General features: G+C 30.2%; 1 protein-coding gene across 3 annotated transcripts; it reads left to right on the plus strand.

The window, feature by feature from the left end:
• The first annotated feature begins 858 nt into the window (after window positions 1-858).
• LOC129969544 (uncharacterized) lies at window positions 859-11,224 on the plus strand. Of its 3 annotated transcripts, XM_056084161.1 has the most exons (6): window positions 859-1,044; window positions 3,222-3,454; window positions 8,663-8,868; window positions 8,979-9,161; window positions 9,749-9,927; window positions 10,921-11,224. In XM_056084161.1, the coding sequence occupies exons 3-6, from the start codon at window positions 8,814-8,816 to the stop codon at window positions 10,924-10,926; spliced, it is 423 nt and encodes a 140-aa protein (XP_055940136.1). In that variant the 5' UTR covers window positions 859-1,044; window positions 3,222-3,454; window positions 8,663-8,813; the 3' UTR covers window positions 10,927-11,224. The 3 variants fall into 3 exon arrangements, 2 of the variants coding, with proteins under 2 accessions (XP_055940136.1, XP_055940137.1); XR_008784534.1 differs by lacking the exons at window positions 859-1,044; window positions 3,222-3,454 and having other exon boundaries at window positions 6,801-8,868; window positions 8,979-9,652; XM_056084162.1 differs by lacking the exons at window positions 859-1,044; window positions 3,222-3,454 and having other exon boundaries at window positions 6,801-8,868.
• The last annotated feature ends 9,261 nt before the right edge of the window (window positions 11,225-20,485 follow it).

The following is a 20,485-nucleotide window of genomic DNA, read 5'->3' on the forward strand; positions in this document are numbered from 1 at the left end:
CATAAAGAAGTAGTTTATCTTTGAAAATTTTTTTAAAAATAATTTATAAAGAATTCTTTGGTTTTCATCTGTAATTCATACATTTTGAAGAATGTAGAAAAAAGATTAACTTTTCTGAGCTCGAGCTTTGAATGTATTTATAATGTGTAGAAAAGAGTTATTGCTTTTATGTATTGCGTGGCCAGAAATTCTCCGTTAGATTTGTAAAAGTTCTGTATGTAATTTTAAACTAGTAATTTTACTAACGTTATGTGAGGAATTTCCCATTTTTTTTGCTCTATGAATCATATATGGGTCCCATTCTTCAGGACCATTCAAAAAAGGATTTAGAGTTGTACACCTTTTTTTAAAAACTTTTTACGTTTTTACCTTTTTTACACCATTTTTAGAATAAAGATTCAGTTTACAAATCTCTGATTTTGAAAGTCGGGGTCATAACTGGCTATCCATTTTAAGGAGACGAAAAAAGAAGTCAAACTAGAACGAAGACTACATATTATTTCAGCTAGGATTAGTTTGGATTAGGAGCCAATCAATATCATGGTGTGCCTGCACTGACGCCTATGAAATGGAGCCATCACTTTTTGTTGTTCCTTACATGAAAACACCGCTTATAACATATTAAGTAATCACTGATATTTGCTGAATGACAGGCTAATTTTTTATGAAAGTCAGCAGATTTATTTCTCAATTTATCCCAATAATTATTTCGGGTTCGAATTTGGGTAAAAAAATTTCTAATCTTTTCTTAAGGTGATTTGCTGAGTACAAATCTTTGGAAGAAGAGAAAAAATTATAAGAAGTTTCTAGATTCTGGTGAATCTATAAAAACTCAAATGATTAATCGGTTTTCCTATTACTATTGCTTGCACTCCACGTTAGGTTTCCTTTACAAAATATTATGAACTATGTAGTTGTCTTGAATATAGCTTAACTCTATACATTTTATTAACTATCATTGTTTCTTGTGAATGGGTTCTCCATGTCTTTAGTTTCACCTTTTCAAGAATTGCTCATCATTGATACAGAGTTGAATAATAATGGGTAAGTTGCGTTTTTTTTTTTTTTTTTTTTTTTTTTTTTTTTTTTTTAGTATGCGTAAATATATTAATGGAAGATTAGTAGATTTGTTTTTATCTCTTGAAGATGCAAAGAATTGTTATACTGAAATATTAGTTTATAATTTTTTTTCCGAAGAAGCTTATCTTTAATATTTTATAATTTATATGTTAAAAAATTCTTCTTAGATTTGACGATTTAATTTTCATATTTGAGAACATATTTTTAATTTTCAGAATTGTTTTACCTTCTCTTTATAATGGAAATTTTTGTGTTTATTATTAGCAGAAAATTCCATTCCAGATTGTCTTTTGAAATGAATGTAAAACTATTTATTATGTATCACTATTAATATTAAACTTGGAGAAAAAATGACGTTGCATTTTTATTTCGTAATAGCATAGCATTTTAGGCTTCAATCGTCTTGGTCTAGTGCTAGTTTCATTAGGCAGTGCTCTCTGGAAAGGAAGTTTACAGTCGTTCGATTTGTAGGAAAATTAAAAGTCTGAATCTTTGTTCTTTATTAGAAATAGAAGTTGTATTTTGGAATTAATGTATAAAATTTCACTCTTTAAAATTACAGCTTTACATTAGCTAAAGCATGCTATTGAAATAGGCAACTAAACAAATGGAATTTTATTCAAGTTATAAGTGTTGTCACTATTTTTTAAAATTAAATCTGCCGAAAACTAAATGCATAGAAATAAAATTGGTATCAGTGAAAAGTTGACTTTTAAATTCTTAGAAAATTGGTTTCTTTGTTGTATGTTCCAGAATTGTAGAGGAAAATTATCTATTACTAGAAATGAAATTTTGCAATGAGTTTAATTTTTTAATTAAAAAGCTAAAATTTCGAAAAAGTGAATTTTTTTCGGTGAATGACACTCCTCCAGACGTCGCTGTTTGCCAAATTTGATAGCTTTAGGTCCAAAGATATGTCCGAAGAGCGTTGCATTCCTTGTGTAATGAGAATCTTTGCACTGTGTAATATAAAGAAAATCAACTAACCCAAAAATAGGAAAATTTCTTGAAATTTAGTAATACAGGACATGAATTTCGGGTCTATTTCTAGCAACCATATTAATGCTTTTAATAGAACTTCGAATGTTATTGGACTATCTGTGATGACGAGCCGAAATTTTTGAAATGCATCATTTGAACAAATGTCAATACTTAAAAACTTTTATCATTTTTGCTACAATGGTGTGGAAGAAACTAATACAGTATGAAGCATATAAAAGTAACTCTGTTTATATTGAAATTTGGGTCCACAGTTTTTTCAATTGCTCCTTCTTGCTTTGAATTTTTCATGCAGAACGTTTTAACTTTGCTTGTTGCTTTGATAACACATTTTGCAAAATCGTAGCACAATTATAGTTTTTTGGCGTGGTTTTCTTAGCAGGCTTTTACTGGGAGAAATTAATGTTTCATTATCAAAACATTTTGCAAACACTTTCAAAGCCACTGGGATTATTGGTAATTCTAATGAAATAAACTAATAAAAATATGATTATACACCACCTATTGTAAATATTCCAACATATATTTATTGTATAATAAACTCATCAAGGCAAAAGCCCTTGGAAAACCATGCCAGTGTTAAGAAACGTAAAACGTATTTGTTTGATAATCTTTTTTGTTATGTCAATGCAAGCTGAATAAGGTATTCTCCTTTTCTTATCCGAATGTTAATAATAGCAGAAGGCTTTAACACGTCTTGGAATGTTGAATAAGCTTATATGTTCTGTTATGCAACGAGACGTTCATATATTTGTCTGATATGCTATTACGTTTACGATGCAGATGGTGTATCATTGTATGGCGCAGCTTAGCCAAAGCTGTTTTTTGTTATAAAAACATTGTTCATTCATTCTGTTATGTTTGCCATTGATTTCAAGTCTATATAAAGACTCCTGTAGAATTTTTTTAAAAATTTTAACATTGATTTAGGTTTAGATTGAGATACAATGGAACCATGTTTAACGAGCATAATTCGCTGAGGGAATCTTATTCGGAATGCAATATACTTGTAGAACGAAACACTTGTCTATACAAATCTGTAAGATACAAGATGTCTTCCACTTCGAAAAGAAATGAAAAAGGCATTTCTTTATATAATTATTTATAATTAGAGATAAAAATAACCACAATTTCTCTTTCAGCTCGTTTCACAAAGAATTTAGATTCCAAAGCGACATTTGCGTCCGTATGCTGTCTATACTGAAACTATCTTCGCTCCAAGTGTCATTCTTCCAATTTCTGGATTAAATATCCAACACTGGGTTTCAAGTAGGTTTGAGGAGAGCGCCTGATCTTAATAATCACACCACACCATGCTTGGATGACGGAGGACTATATTTTCTTTTGGATTTTCCCACTCTATTGGACTAACCAGGTATGTCTACATAATTGTGGCATCCTAGCCTCTTAGCGGTTACTTGTGTGGAAAATTCGGAGATTATATATTTCTTTTCCACTCTTTCAGAATACTCGAGGATTGGATTTTAATGCCTTCCAAGGTTTTTACAAATCGCTCAAAACATTTTTAAAACACAAAAGACAATTTGGCATACGAAGCAATCGAATCCCTTTTCAAAGATGAGTAATAGATCGCAAATCATGAATAACCAGGCAATAAATGCAATCCCATTGAATTAAAAATAAAAGTTGAATATCTTTCCGATACGATATGCATTAAAATCGTTCAGGTGAATTTTCCAAAATACTCAAACTACAATTCAATTATTCCAATAATTTTCATGATTGATAATTTGGAGATCAGCTCTATTCTAAATATTGATTGTCCAAAATCTTTCATTTAACTCCCTATACAGTTTCGTGTCGAGATATTTCTAACTAATATCAAATGTTTCATTGAACTTGTTGACAATTCCTTTGGTTTCTTCATAATACAGCTTCCACTTCTTTCAGTACGTTAAAACGTTAGTTTCGGTGATTACATGCTGTTATTCGAACTTCTGCTTAAGAATTATGATATAGCAAATCTCGGATTGTGTAGTAAAAATTAAATTCTTAAAAAGGAGACTTTTATTGTTAAAACAAGTTTAACTACTTAATCAAGAGCCGCATCTGGATGTTGAGAATAAAAATCTTATAGTTGATATTTGTTCGTGTCGAAGAATTTTTGTCGAAAACAAGGTTTTATAAGAAAAGGAATAAATTGTTTGTTCAAATATTAAAATTCCAAACACCAAGGCGTACTAGTTTTCTGCTCTATTGGTTATGGAATTTCCTAGATATACTATAGAGAAGTGAGTAAGTGCTGAATACAATCAGACAGATCGAGATAAATTTGTGCACGATGAAAAGAATTTTTCTGGATGATGAAAATGTTAAATAAAAGACTTTTTAACTTTGAGTAGTTTTCAGAATGACCTAATTTTTTTAAATGAATGAGTGATAAATCGAATTTCTGTTCTATGTGATGGCAGGGGAATACAAAAATTATTGAAATTCTAATGTCACTAGCCTTTTTATAGGAGTTAAATGCGTTATTTTGTAATTCATGTTAAAAGTGTAAGGATTTTTACATTTTAAAAACGTGAAAAGTGCTAGTCGCTGATTCATAAGTGGAACCTATAGTGCACACTTAAATTCCCGGTCGTTATCTTAAACATTCTGTTGCTTTTTGAAAGAATTTGCTTATATTTAGGTTTTCTTCAGTTGTCCAATCCAAGTTATACATAAAAAAATCTTTAAATTGCCTTTTATTAGAAGTTTGTGTCATTGGTCAATTCCTACTTATTTCGTTGTTCGTGTAGGTTTATATTAATATAGTAAATCTAAATTGTATAAGCGTAGTTGGTAGTCATGCATTTTGTTTGCATCCTTCCCATAATGGTATTCTTATTGCTTTACCTTTATTTAATCAAATCGCAAATTCTCCCGCATGTTATTACATGAAATGTATTATAAAATTTCAGTGGAGGTTTATTTTAACGTTTTCGGCGTGAAGCGAGTCATATTAAATGAAGTCTTAAAATTTATTAATTAAAATTTGGGAAATTACATTTAGTTTTGTATCCATCTAATATAAGAAATACAAAAATCTTATATTGAGATTGCAAATTTGAAACAGTAAGCTGAAGAAATGCAAGGAAAACATTAGTGGTAATGCAGTACGTCTAACTCCAGATTTATACTTACAAATATCTATTTTTAAACTTAAGAATCATTTCATGTATTCTATACAGATGGCATTTTATCGAAAGTTTAATTCTTAATATATTTTGATTGTAATGAATCGAATTATTTCGAGACATGATCGAAAATTACTAGATGTCCATTTTTGACAGTTTCATACCGAATTTTGAGGAAAATGATGTTTAAAATCATGAATCGATGAAAGCAGTGCAGAATATAGGTAATATTTGCATGGAATTTAGAATAATGCTTTTGAGCAAACCGCACGTCTTATTTAATCTGTTTTCCTGCTTTAATTCACCGTTTCGCTCATCATAACTAGCATAAATTCGCCGGGTTTAGTATTTTTAAAATTAGGTTTGTTAATTTCAAAAAAGTCGTTTCCGCGATGCATGGCTGGACGCAACGGGGGTACTGACGTGCATTTTATTCTGAGGTTAAAATGCATTATGTAAATGAGAATATTGAGAAGTAATGTGCATTGTGAATGACATCGCGTCTCATCTTAAGCATGGGCGTGATGTACGGAATGGAATTAATATTTCGTTTTGGGAGTCGTCATGTATTTAGTCGAAACAGTGCAAGGTCACATTAGGCCGTGAATGAAGTGATGGCATAGGGGAGTGTGGAAATAGCCAATATGAATACGTGATAAATTATTTCGCCATGGGTTTATGGGAAAAGAAACGATTGCCTTCATGGCTAACTCGTCGAGTTATCGCGTATTGTTACGCAATGTTGAAAATTGGGAATTGGAAGTGTTAGCGGGGGTTGAGAGACAATTGTTGACTGTATCATGGTTTGGGTTATGTAGATAATATTTGCGAACATCAGAAACTTAAAGTGGAACTGGCTGCGTGGGTAAGGTGTAAAAGTTTGAGTATCGGGGTGGCGTTGGAGGTGTGGGTTATGTTTGTGAAAGTGTGGGTCTCTGGGTGGCGTTGGAGGTGTGGGTTATGTTAGTGAAAGTGTGGGTGTCTTGGTGGCGTTGGAGGTGTGGGTTGTGTATGTGAAAGTGTGGGTCTCTGGGTGGCGTTGGAGGTGTGGGTTGTGTATGTGAAAGTGTGGGTCTCTGGGTGGCGTTGGAGGTGTGGGTTGTGTATGTGAAAGTGTAGGTCTCTGGGTGGCGTTGGAGGTGTGGGTTGTGTATGTGAAAGTGTAGGTCTCTGGGTGGCGTTGGAGGTGTGGGTTGTGTATGTGTGAGTTGTGGTTTTAGGGGTGACGGTGTGGGTTGTGTATGTGTGAGTTGTGGTTTTAGGGGTGACGGTGTGGGTTGTGTATGTGTGAGTTGTGGTTTTAGGGGTGACGGTGTGGGTTGTGTATGTGTGAGTTGTGGTTTTAGGGGTGACGGTGTGGGTATTGTATGTGTGAGTTGTGGTTTTAGGGGTGACGGTGTGGGTATTGTATGTGTGAGTTGTGGTTTTAGGGGTGACGGTGTGGGTTGTGTATGTGTGAGTTGTGGTTTTAGGGGTGACGGTGTGGGTTGTGTATGTGTGAGTTGTGGTTTTCGGGGTGACGGTGTGGGTTGTGTATGTGTGAGTTGTGGTTTTAGGGGTGACGGTGTGGGTTGTGTATGTGTGAGTTGTGGTTTTAGGGGTGACGGTGTGGGTTGTGTATGTGTGAGTTGTGGCATTTGCGTACTGTGCAAGGATTTGATACTTCTAATCATTTGGGGTGGCTTAGTTTCACCTTCGTGGCCAATATTTTAATAGGAATTAGGAATATAATATAATATAAGCGGCGAGTTTAAAACGTTTTGAAGTAAGAAAATTATTGAAAAATGTTTAGGAAATTGAAGTGAACGAGGTTTAATATGTAAGAATTTAATTCGTAATTTTAAATTATTTTGTATTTAAATCCCATCAATAGGTAGTTATATTTTTTCGGATGGATACATTACTAAATATTCATGCTGAGTTTCTCCCTCCCTTGAATCTCAAACCAGAGGAAACATAGAACAATTAATTAATAGATAATCTTTAATAAGTAACTCTTTGCTTAAGTCAGCAATTATAACTTGTAATGACTTTAATCAATAACTGAAGTATCTCCTTTATAGTAAGGGGAAAAAAATTGGCGGATACCATATTAATGCAAACTTTCCAATGAGCAGAGTAGATTAAAATTCATATTAAGATTAAATTTGATATTTCAGTGACATAAATCCCGGAAAACCCAAAGTTTTGCTATGACGGAATCCGATAAAAAGAAAAATTTATACTCGTAATTATACTTAAATTAAAATATTAATTTAATAGAACTTTTAAAATATCCAATTTCTCTGAATAATATTCATTTATTCTCATTTAGGGGGGATTGGAGTGAGTGACGGCTTATTGGGAATCAATATCTCAATGTAATTAAAAGCTGCCATTTTCTTTCAAATTCCAATTAGCTGTTTTTGCCATCAAAAGCAGTATTAGCTCCGTATCTGAGGCTCAATTATTTGACATTTCGTACTTGAAACGAACTTTTTCTCCCGGTTTTGGAATTAAAATCTCCAATCTGCCTCGTTCTTTTTTGGCTTTCTGTACATTAACTATTCCTCTAGTTGATGTAACAATTTGGAATCTCATTAAAAATACCTAGTTCAATTCGGTGTCTAATATTTATACATCCTAATGTGATACATATAATTTTTACTGAATAAAGAAGACGAATTCTTACTCTTCAGTTATCTAGAAATAACTTAGTTTGTTCTATATCGCAATTCGGAAATGGAAGTTTGAATAGCTTCATGTGAAGGAATTGCAATTGTCTTCGAATCAAAATGAATGAATTAAAGGCAGTAATCGGTTAGAATAAGGCTAGGAAAAACCTTTCAGAAATAGAATTGAATTAAGCTACTAAGCATTTGAGATAAAAAAAAATCGTACTAAATTAAGCTATTTTGAACTTACTTGAAATTATTCAGATAAATTTCGTATTGCATTTTATACTTAAGTATATAAAAAAATTATCTTCATAACACTTAAAAATATGAAATGAGTTAAGGCAAAGATGTTTTTTCTGAAATCAAATTTGTTTATTGTAAAGAAAAACAAAAGAGGAATAATCTCTGTAGTCCATTCCCTTTTAAAATTTAAAAATTACTAACAGTTGCCCGCTCAAATGTTTTTATCTATTGGAAACTTTCTAAAATGCATTAAAATCTGCACATTTAATGTGGAAGAAATATTCATAATCTTTGAATATTCCACTCGAGTAGTTTCTAAGCGACGAAAATGCTATAATCATGTGGATTTTACATGGTACAGTCTAATATGACAGAGGAAACAGTGGCAGTTGCTCTCTTGTGCCCTCTTCTATAAATGAACAGAATGTTTAATGCAAATTTGACAAGTCTTTTGTGTAAGACTATCCAGTGGGAAACGTTTAAATCAAATATCTGTAATACTAGAAAGTTTCTGTTGAATTCACTGGCCTTTTCACTCATCAGTGAAATACGTCATAGAAGTCATCAATTTAACAAAATCGCCTGCCGTTGTTGGAGCTGTTCACTGCAAAGAACACTTTTTATGCTGTTCGCTTGAAACAGTGGCCAACTCCTGTAAGCAAAGCGACCGCCTTTTCTCTTGACGAAAATATGGATGGCAGCTATCTGGATGGCCACGAAATTTTTTCTTTCGTACAGAAGTAATATCGGTGAGTTACGATATTTATAATTATCATATCGTGATGAATGTTGGATATAATCATGTGATTATATCTATGGTAATTATAGCTGTAAAAATGTACACATTTTTTTTCACTAGGCATTGACAGACAGTACAACATGGCCTATATCCATGTCATTTTGCTTGATAAAGGCACTACGTCAACCACCAGTAGTGTTGCTTTCTGTTCCATGCACTTGATTGTCCACCCCAAATATGCTGGATGCGAGGAAGTATTCCTTACAGGTGATGTTGAAGGTGATGAGACAATTCAAGGGCGCAGTAAGTTCGCTATTTATATTAACAAAACGGCATGGAATTTGAAAACCATTAATTGGTTCATCTAGAAATTAAATTACTGGAGGCTGCAAAGAGATGCGAAACATAATTATCTTAAAATATTTATTGAAACAGATGCAGCCCTATTGGCTACTAACCATAATGAATTACCGGAATTCAAACGCCTGTCATACGCGTTTCTGAGTATAGGATTCAAAGTAATTGAACGTCTTAGAATGGAATCACCCAGTGACCCTCGTTATGAGGGAAATACTCCATGGCCAGGAACCGTTTGAAACTAGATTCCAGCATCTACGCAGGACAAAAATGCTTCTAGGTAATTCTGTTGTCTCTGCATGGCTTGTGGTAAACTTTCTAGAATGACCAAATTTATTAAGTTAAATGAATGCCCTTTCAGTTCCAGCCATAAAGTATCTACATATGTGTAGTAGGTATCTAGATGTCCTGGAAAGAACGTCATTGAAGTAATATCGGTAAGTTGTGCGAATTGTCACACCATCAAATGATTTCCAATCATTGGCTTGGATTATCGAATGAGAACCATAACAATGTACTTCTATTTGTTTTAGGTATTCTTCTGTCAGACAACTCATGGCCGTTGATGCTACTTTTCCGGTTAAAAAGTATGTCATCACCATCGATAATACGCTTTTCAAGGTCCAAAAACGTCTTCACTAGAAAGCAGTTCTTTATACGGGGAGGATATTCCCTTCAGATGAGTTCGAAGTACATGGAATTCAAAGGCATGGTAAGTTTCTGAATTATAACAATAAAACTACCACAGAGAGACACTCGATAACCATTTTATTTGGTTTCTCCAGAAAGTATATCGGTGGCAGTTAAAGATAAATAAACCATAATTTCCTGGAAATAATTATTGAAATATCTACAGTAGTTTTACCTAAGAAAAGAGTTGATATACTTATTTCACGATATCAACTTCTAAACGTAATTGTCGAAGTAATCGGCCTAGGTAAGGCTTTCTTCATGGTGTATACTAAGGAAATATTGCATGGACAGAAACTTTTTCAAACATACGCCTGTGACAGATGAGCAAAAGATGTTTCCATGTAATTTTTTTTCGTCTCACTTTCAACCTCCAGTAAACTCATTTTTTGGAACGCTCTAAATTCATTGTAATTTTTATTTAAAATGCATATAATTTTCAATATTTTGTTAATCGAAGTAACTGGTACATACTAATATCAGTAAGGTCACCAATTTCATTTCCTTTTAAAGTATTTAAATGATAATCCAGAAAACTTCGGTTGTAACCTTAAGAAAGAAAACGTCCATGTTTGTCAAACGAAGCTTCAAGCCTTGTTTCTTTCTCCATTATGCACTCATTCGTTCGTTCCGAGACAGTTTAAATGATTCTATGACAGTTTCTAGAAAAGGGCAAAATAACATATGGTATTCTGAAGTCTAACCAATAACTGCGGCTACTGTGCTAATGCTATTTGAGCATTATTTGCTCCACTTCTGATCCTTAGAGAATATATATATGCACAGCTTCTGAAAGATCTTGTTTAGTTAATTATTTTAAAATCTATAAATCACTATAAAGTTTCATTTTCAAAAGATCAGCCATTGGTAAACTTAAATCTACATTTGAAGTAGGATTTCTATTCTCGCTTCTATTAATAGTGAAATCATAAGCTTCGTTTGTAATTATCAATGCATATTTAAAGAGTAAAACTGTCATGTATATTCTGCCATTGAATGGTTTCTTGTTTTTCAGATCTAATCTATTCCGATTCAGATGTTGACTTGTTTTGTTCGAAGTGATCCTGCCACAACATGCAGTATCTGAAGCTTCTATCAAGTGCAAACTAGAATTCGGAGCCACTACAGTTAAAATGTTGATTTCCGGACAAATGTAGTTGGTTAGTAAAATTATAAATGTTACACCAAATCCAAAATGTATATTTTCTATCAAAAATCATCAGTTTGCATAGTGGTGAAATTGTGATTACTAATGTAATGGCAAATTATTTGAAAATATCAATATATCTTTGAAGTATTTCATGATCCCATTTTAAGGCTATGACAATGAATTTTACATTTTTGGGGATATTTTTTTAAAATTGGGAAAGCTTGAAGTGCATGTAATTATCATTCCAAACAAATGTTTGGCATATCAATCGATATTTCATCTAAATTGTTTGAAATTTTCATATATCTACTTAAAACGACTAAAATATTGGTTTGCATTCATTTTCTTTAAACGTAGTGCTTGCTTTGTACTTTGAGAAACAAGCTATTCTGAGACAATCGATATCGATAAACATGTTTCATGTAGATAAATTAAAATGTAATAGATGATTTCTAGGAAAATCAAATAAGTCAAATTTCCAACAAAACTAAAAATTTACTGCCACAGAACGAATTTTTGAAATAAAAATTTGCATATGCATTCCTCCCTTATTGTCAACGGATAATCCATCTTTATGTTATGAGGTGATTTGTTACGATTGCTTTTCATCACCGCTTACTGTAACACAATTTGAAAAATTGAATTTTATTGTTATGAAACGATTCATTGTAGTTTCTTCACATCAGCATAAGGGCTTGTAATATACTTCTCAATTTATCTACAATTTTATAAAAATGGTAGTCATTTGTTTTTATTTTGTACTGAATGTTAATGATCTCGTAACTAATTTCATTATTGTCGATTTCTAGAAAGTAACTTAATATTATAATGATGATGATGAAATAAGTGATCAAATATCTGAATATATTTGCTATAATTATCTGTGTATAGTTCTAATATGAAGGGATTTTGCAACTCGTAATTATCTGAACATTCTTTTTTGAAATACTGGTCTTAATTAGGGAAAAATGTTTTATGCTAATTTTCGGTAGTTGGCCCCGAAATCTCTGAAAATATTTTAAATATATATTGCTAAGCTGCAACTTGGAGTTTTTGCACATGAAATGGTTCTATGCTTTGAAAATTATATTTTATGCTTGAATTTTAAATTTGTTTGATGGTTGGAACTGTAATTTTAAAATAGTTTTTTTTCTTTTTTTTTTGCTCCTCGTTAAGTTTTACATCCGAAAATGACATAAAATTTATAGTATTAATGATTCCTAAATCCAAATTTAATAGTACATGGTATCGATACTCATTAATTTAAATTTAAATTTAACTTTAATATTTCTGAAATTTTACCGTAGTTTGAGAAGGTATATTAAAATTAATCATTTATTCGTTGCATCCATTTGCAGCTGCGTTTTAATTCGATTTTATTCTTGTTAACTATTACTAGCTTATTTTTTTAAAATGTATTTATAGTAAGATGAATAGTAAATTTAAAATACTAAATCTTGAGTCCTATATACCTTAATTCGGTTTTTAATTTTGATGCAAATGTGTACATCCGCTGATAAAGGATACTTTGATTGGTTCGGCCGGCCAGCCAATCAAAGTATCCTTTGATTCTTAGAAAGCATTTGATCACTGTGTCTGATCACCATGGTGATCAATATGCCTATAGGAAAAAATGACGCTTTTTCATGATTAGAAGGAATTTAAATTTCTAAATCTAACCTAATGCAATAAAATATCGGATTTCTTGAGAAAAAGCGAATGGATGCGACGAATGTTATAGTACTGTCTTTTTTTTTTCCTTCAGTAATACGAGACTTTGACTTTTAAAAAAACAATAGATCTTCTAAAAACATTTTTAAATTATTTAATAAAATATCAAATTGTCACTTTTTAATGTGTAATAGAAATCAGAATAAGTTTTATGAATTTCCACTGAAATTAATTCTATCCGTATACAATAAATTATGTTAATTTTCTTTAATTTTGTTTTAAGAATCGGTGCTTCCATTAAATTTTTAAACTCAAGTATATCAATTTTATGTTAAATCAATGCTTTAAAATCAATCACTTTAAAAACTGACTTTCTTCATATGCTTATTACATAAAGTAAAAAAAGCGAATTTATTTTGTTGAGTATACCGAATTCTCAATTCCATTCATTTATGTTCTACTTGTTATGTTGTAATAATATTGTAAATTGTATTTCTTTGTATATTAAATATGCAAATAAAGTGTGTATTTTGAATTCTATTTTGTATTTAATTACCAAATAGCCTTGTCTCCTTTCTAATTGCTTTGATAATTTAATACTTCCACTTCGTGAGCGGGCTTGTAAAATGCAATAATGACAATACTTCTTAGAAACTATTCCTCTCACACGTTCGCAAACTTAAATTTGTACATGCATCCAAGTCCTCTAAAACAATACTGAATATATTCTAATTAAAATTAGAAATTCATAAGATGTATTACTAATTATTAGTTTCTATCCTGTTCCTGAAATCGTATTGTTTCAATTCAAATATAATGGAACATAAATATAAGATATTAGAAACGGGTCATTCTCTAGAAATACAGAAGTTGATTAACTGGAATTTTTAAAGTCTTGAATTCTAATTCATCGTCATTCGAATTTCAAGGTAAGTTTTACTCATTGCGTGTTCTTTCCCGATCACAATTGAAAAGTTTTGATTTTTAAATTCGGGACAAAATCATTCGCATTTTAAAAACTGACAGAGCTAGATGTGAACTGTGCAATTTATCTCGCTATCTTTGCTCATTTTGTATATTAACACATTACGTACGGCGCTTCCAGGGCCCTGCACATATTAGGACGGTCTAGAAAGCATGCTTGGTAAGCAAAAAGGATGCATATATGCACATTTTTAATTTGCATTTTGTATTATATTTATATAAATCTTAAATATTACTCTGTATTTCATACATATATTTATAAGATTTTTTACATTTTAACAAATATTTATTTCGCAGACTTGAATAATACTTTTGTGTGTTATTTGGTAAAGCATATTTCCTTGTGCATGGTGTTCGGCACGATTTGCCGCAGTATCTTGTTTTAACGACACTTCTCGAATTTTCTCGTGTTTTGCGTCCCATCCGTTTCGGACCACTCTAGAGATTCCTCGTATAGCATATCCCGTCTGTTATTGCTTCATATATAACAAAGTTAGTGATTTTAGAAAGTACAAGTTTACCCAAAAACGTGCTGTCCCAGACGTATGTCTTAAGACTTCTTTGCGGTCCTTAATTTGTGAAATATTTGCCTATGGTTGGTTATGCATTATTTAGCCAAAAAACACGAAAAGGGATATCTCGTGATCCTGCCCCAACATTCTGTCAGCTAAAATCGAGAAATCTTGTGACCTGTACGCAATCTGTTAACATCTATCTGGAAATGGATCGAATGTTTCCTATTTACTATATTCAAATGGGTTGCAATTTAACTATGTAAACTATCTTCCGTTTTCATTTAAAATCTTGCCTCTCAGTATTAGTTTTTAGATTTTGTCTCCAATTTGTATGTTGTGGGTTAATCGAATTTCTATTGCAATAATAAAACTTTCTCTCCTCTCAAATTGCAGATTCGATAAATTTCATTGCATAAATATGTTCTACTCTAGGTTAATAGTCAAATTATTAGACGATGACCTTAGGACATTACATATTGAAATAAATGAGAGCTAAATCATATGAACTTTTAAAACGATTTTTTCGGTATATTAAAAGAAAAATATTGCTATAAATCTGAAGATAAAGAAAGAAAAGCTTTAAATGAATTGGAATTGCATCTGATGCATTGAACTTTTTACGAAACAAAATCTGAAATTTTGCTTCTTACTGTCCCCATTATGCTTTATTTGTATTAAAATCAACGACTTTAACCAGGAATTGTTGAGCTTTTTACAAGTTTACATGAATCTTTTAAACAACGATACAATCTCATCGAAAAAAATTCTAAATTTCTAAAAATATTCTAATTTGTATATCGTCGTATATAAATTCTTACAATAAATATAAATCGTCGTTAATTGACTACCGAGAATGCATCTTGATGTGATTATTTAAAATAACTGTCAATAAACGGTTTTAAATCAGTTTTTAAAGTTGTCAACCGATTAACCGTTCAGCAGAAAAATCCTCGAGTCTGCATTTACAACTTATCAACACATTTTATAAAAATTCTTTTCTTCCTTTTTACCGAGTAGCAATTACTGCGAAAGCAGTTTCCTTACCTTTTTCATATCTGAAATTTCATTTTGCGATAATGCATTTCGTAATCATCAAATTAAAGAATTTATTTTGATTGCGAAATTTAAAATTATACGTTTACTGCTATTATATCGAATTTTGTATTTTGCAAGAATTTACCATTAAAGTACTGGTCTTAAGCAAAATAAAAAAAAAAAACTTTTTGCATTTTTAATTTCAGTTTACTGGTCTGAACTCGAAATTTTCAATAAGAATTTTTTGCCACAAAGCAAATCCTAAAATGCATTTTTGTATGCTAAAAATGTGTAATATATATTCTTATGTTTGGTTACTATACTGTTGTCAAGAAAGGCGAGGGGTGGGGAATACTTTCTCAACATTATCTATACTGTTTTAATTAATTTAGAATATATTTCTAATAAATACTGCAATCATAACAGTTATATGTTGGCGCACATGAAACAAGATATGCGCTTTTTGATAAAATCTTTTATGTTAGTATTTAAAAAATATTTTCCATTTTGAAAATTCTTTACTACTGCGATTGTAATTTAAAACTGAGTTCTCTTTTCTTTAATCTCTACATCACAATGATGTAACATTCATAGCATTTAACTGCTCTCGGATAAAAATGTAAAAAATTAGTCTTGTGACCATTCATTTAGTATAATTCCGATTACCGCTGTTCAGAAATATGTTGATATTTTTTCTAAAGATATAATAAATCGGAATTGTATATTCTTTGCGTCCATTTACAAAGATTTTCAAACCAACCGTCTAGTGTTGCTTCAAACGGGACGTACTCTATTTGAAATTAAAGAGTGATATTAATACCAGTTTTAAGTAAGAAATTTTGAATCCAAAATGCATTTCAGCTTTTCATTTCACATAATTATTCGTTTACCTACAAACGAAGAATAATTTTTTATATAATTGTTTAACCATCTAATCAAAATATCCTTTAATTCTTAGAAAACATTTGATCAGTGTGTCTGATCACAACAATCAATACTTGATGCTGTCACATGTATAATATGAATTAAAATTATTAGACACCGGAAAATTTACGGGAGATACGAGAAAGTAAAAGATATTTTTTGAGAAAAATGGTGAATGCATGTCATGAATGTCTCATAATCAAGTGCTGCTTTTTGATTACCTTTTTCAATAATGAAATGAAAAATTTAGCAACTGATTATTTAGAATTCTAAATATTAAATTTGGAAAAAACAAACAAAAAGTATTAAATGCAATTATTTCTTTCTAAATCATTGAATTCAATATTTAATTTTTTCTTATTCTAAATTGAATGATACATCGAAAAATTCGTTGACAATCCAATTAAAAATTCACTGTACTATTTATTTTACATGTATGTGATTTTTAAGACATATACATATATTATAGTAATAGAATTCGTAACTAAACTATCATCCTATGTAAAATGCTTTTTTTATTACTAAATTGTTTAAATTTCTTGTTAAACTTATTGCATGCAGTATCTGATTTACTTTGATATATGTTCTGAATTCAAATGCATTTATACTGTAACAATCTTGAAAAGCATCTGTTTTTGCACAAACTTGCAAATAAAGTATGTATTTTGCATTCATTTTGTGTTTACTTACTAAATATTTTTGTCATTTGTCAAAAATAATTGCTTTTATAGAATTTTGATATTTGCTAGACTACTCTTACAAATTCGTATACTGAATCGAAGATTGTGCGTGAGCCGTTTGAAGAAGACCGAATCGATTCGAATCTTGGAGGGCGGGAAGAATAGACATTCATAAGAATTTCTCGTTGCTGGTTTCTATCTTATTCCAGAAATTATTTTATTCGTTTCCTTTTAAATCAAAATCACTAGAATTCATTGCACTAGTGTAATGATAGTACATACTAGTGAAATTATTTAAAACCTGTTTATGCTCGAGAAATATAATAAAATTTTGAGAATTCGTATTTTTCTTTGATTTTTTTTTTTAAATTTTTTATGTATATATTTTTAAAATAAATCTAATTTGATTTGAAAACTGACAATTATTTAGTCTTTCATATTTTTCTTTTTATAGTTGGTGATTGCAAGAGAATAAAATTTTGAGTCGGGGAAAAAATGAATCGAATTTTTAAAAACTTTGAACTAATTGGATGTAAATTGTACAGTTTAGGTTGAAGTTTCATTGAACTACTATTGCTCATTTTCCATATTAAAATTAATTTAAAAATGATTTAAATATTCTTTTATTACTTCTTTTATTAAATCGCCTATCATTTATTAAATATGTACATATTTATTGTAATGATTTATTTGAAATCATATTTTTTATCTTACCACACTGACTTTAAACTCTTTACTTCGGATTTTATATTATGGGAAATTCGATTTTCCATTGCAATAAAAATTCGATTCACTTCTTTCAGCTGCCAATTGGCAAATGAAGGTGAAGGTGTTCTACTTTTCACTGCTAGATATATTAACATTTAAGCAAAATTCATAAGACTGTAAAATATCGCATAAATAAGTTCTAACTAATTATAAACTGAAAGTCTATTTTATCAGTTTATAAAGGGAAAAATAATTTCAATACAAAATTCTGGTTAGTTACGTTTATGTTAGTTATATTAACGTCCCGTTTGAAGCAACACTAAGGCTATTTTGGGACGGACCTCGTCATTTTGAATCGCGGTCAGATGACGAGGACGACACCTGAAAAAATTCTGGAAGTCAAAGCAAAAATCATAAATGTGCAAAATATAAACATAAAAGTTTTCGATTAGTTGGAACCATTATTATATCTATAATATACTGAGATTTTTATTTAAAAATATTTGGGGCTTTGCTTTTTATGGCATTTGATTCTAAAAAGACGTAAAGAAATATAACCTTAGCCAAGAATCGAAAGGAATTAATATGGATGTAAACACCAAGTTCACATGTACATTTTAAACAGCCATAAATTCTTCTCATAAATAAAAATAAAAAAAAAATGTTCACAGTCTAGATTTCAACGTTTAATACTTACATTCATATCGGTTTGAATCTGAATACCTATGCTCCGAGTTTCTCGTCTTTTTTTTAGTTATTTTTTATATTAATGTATATATGCAATTCAAATAATTTCATCACAGTATTTCATTTCAAACATGTGAAATATATTACAAAATATTTTACACAAAATTAATAATTTATGGATGTCCTTCTATCCAATGCATTGCGCTTTTAGGTATATATACCGTGAAATATTAGTCGGAGATATATCCTGAAAAAAGAAGTTATATATCATTTAATCGCTTTGAGGAAGTATAGTGGGGTGGTATGCTTGCCCTTGTTTTTCACATTTTTTGCGGGCCTTTGGTTCAAATCTGAGTCCTAACACCTGGAGTCCCTTTTTTTAAGGTAATTTTTTATATTAATGTCTATACAATTCATATATTTTCATCGGAATATTTCATTAATTTGATTTCCGATATCTGAAATATACTACAATAACTCTATACACAATTTATAGTTTTTGGATGTCTGCACCTCGCACATGAGCAGAAAATTCTTCTATCTATTGTATTGTTCTTTTAAAATTGTGCTTTATGAAATACCAGCCGCCTTTGGCGACCAGCCGGTTCGCCAGTATTACCGCTCACTCAAACAAAACATGTTTAATCTTCAAATTTTGATAGTCATACCAAACTTATACTGTTGTTTAGATCGTTTCGTTCAATTTACTATATATATTTTGCTAATGTGTTGTCATTTCCGGTAAAACTTCAACTTTAGTTAAAAGTGGAAATGATGAAATTGCAATTAATATAAAGATATTTTTTAATAAAACCAAGCGTTTTATTTTATTTATCATCTTTATTGTTATTTATTTATGATTATTATTATCAAATATGAGTATTGCAAACAGAATCGATCGGTATTTAAGTCTTATATGTACTATAAAATATTTTTCATAATTTATGTAATATCTCAAACAATAATTCAACAAAAATCTCTCAGATTCAGCATAAAATTCAGTTTTTAGTTTTGCTTTCAAAAAGATTGAAATGAAATCAATAAAAATATTTTGTTCCAGCCTATAAATATATTTCAAAAATTATGAATTCTAAATTTAATGCAGTAAGGTATCAGATTCTGAGAAATATTCTGGACACACCAAATTTTAAATAAATGAATGAATGTTTCTATTTTCAACGATCAACTAAGACTTATTTATGAAGTTTTGAAAGGGAAAAATTTAGAAAAACTCAACATTTTCATAATCTTAGGTCAATTAATCTTGAGAAACCTGCGCGCTGATTGGCGTATTTTCTTTGAAACGATCGATGGAAAATCTAAAATTATCCTTTTTTTATTAAATAGTGATGTTCAAATTTTCATAAATAAGGCAGTTTAAGTGATTGATTTAGTTGATTGGAAATTAACTCTTTTTATTTAAAATATTATTGTTTCAAGAACATTTTGTTATTCGTGATTTCCACAGCAGATGCTTTATGTAAAATCAAAAATTCATTATTTATTAGAGCATTTATTGAATGAAGTTACATAAAATATAATCATTTTCCATTTAGACCATTTTAGCAGATCTGTGTCTTACTAAAGGTTTACAAATTAACTGTGGGGCCCTGATTTGAATGGATATCTTGTTCATATTAAACAAAACTTGCCTTAAAATAAAACTGATTTATTGGATTAATAATATAGAGAGTGTAAAAGATCATAAAATAATTTTTTTTGAATTTATTTTTTAAAAAAATAATATTTCATATTTGTTTCATTTCCTACAGACACGTGCCGGAAATTATATTTTTGCAGATTTCTTTTCCAAAAGGATTTAATTTATTTTTAGTTGGAGTTTTAATCAATGTGATGGCAACACTTTGAAAAAAGCTAATTTTTTCCCATGAATGCGAAACGTGCTCGTGTAGCTTAAATTTTATTTTTATTTTGTACGAAAAAAATTGTTGAAAAATATAGTTAAAATATTTATTTAGAAGTTCATTAAAAATAGAAATTTAATTTTAAGGTTAAAATATTGGTATCGTTTAAAAGATAAATTTTTGATCTTTAACTTCATATAAAAATCTATTTTGTGCGGTAATATTTTCGGAAATTATAGCAGAAACACACCAAAATTTCGCATATTTTTTAAATAAATAAAATTCTAATTAAAAATTCGAAAAAATAACCCCCAGGTGCACATTCCCGCCCTCCAAGGTATACACGTGCCAAATTTGGTAG

This window comes from Argiope bruennichi, chromosome 5 (genome assembly GCF_947563725.1).
Source record: "Argiope bruennichi chromosome 5, qqArgBrue1.1, whole genome shotgun sequence".
Classification (NCBI taxonomy): Eukaryota; Metazoa; Arthropoda; class Arachnida; order Araneae; family Araneidae; genus Argiope; species Argiope bruennichi.

Excerpts from the sequence above, each read along its gene's own strand:
- LOC129969544 (XM_056084161.1), top strand. The coding sequence starts at position 8,814 with ATGGCAGCTATCTGGATGGCCACGAAATTTTTTCTTTCGTACAGAAGT. Across the intron at positions 8,869-8,978 it reads TTCGTACAGAAGTAATATCG|GCATTGACAGACAGTACAAC; the intron begins GTGAGTTACGAT and ends TTTTTTCACTAG. Across the intron at positions 9,162-9,748 it reads TGAGACAATTCAAGGGCGCA|GTATTCTTCTGTCAGACAAC; the intron begins GTAAGTTCGCTA and ends TATTTGTTTTAG.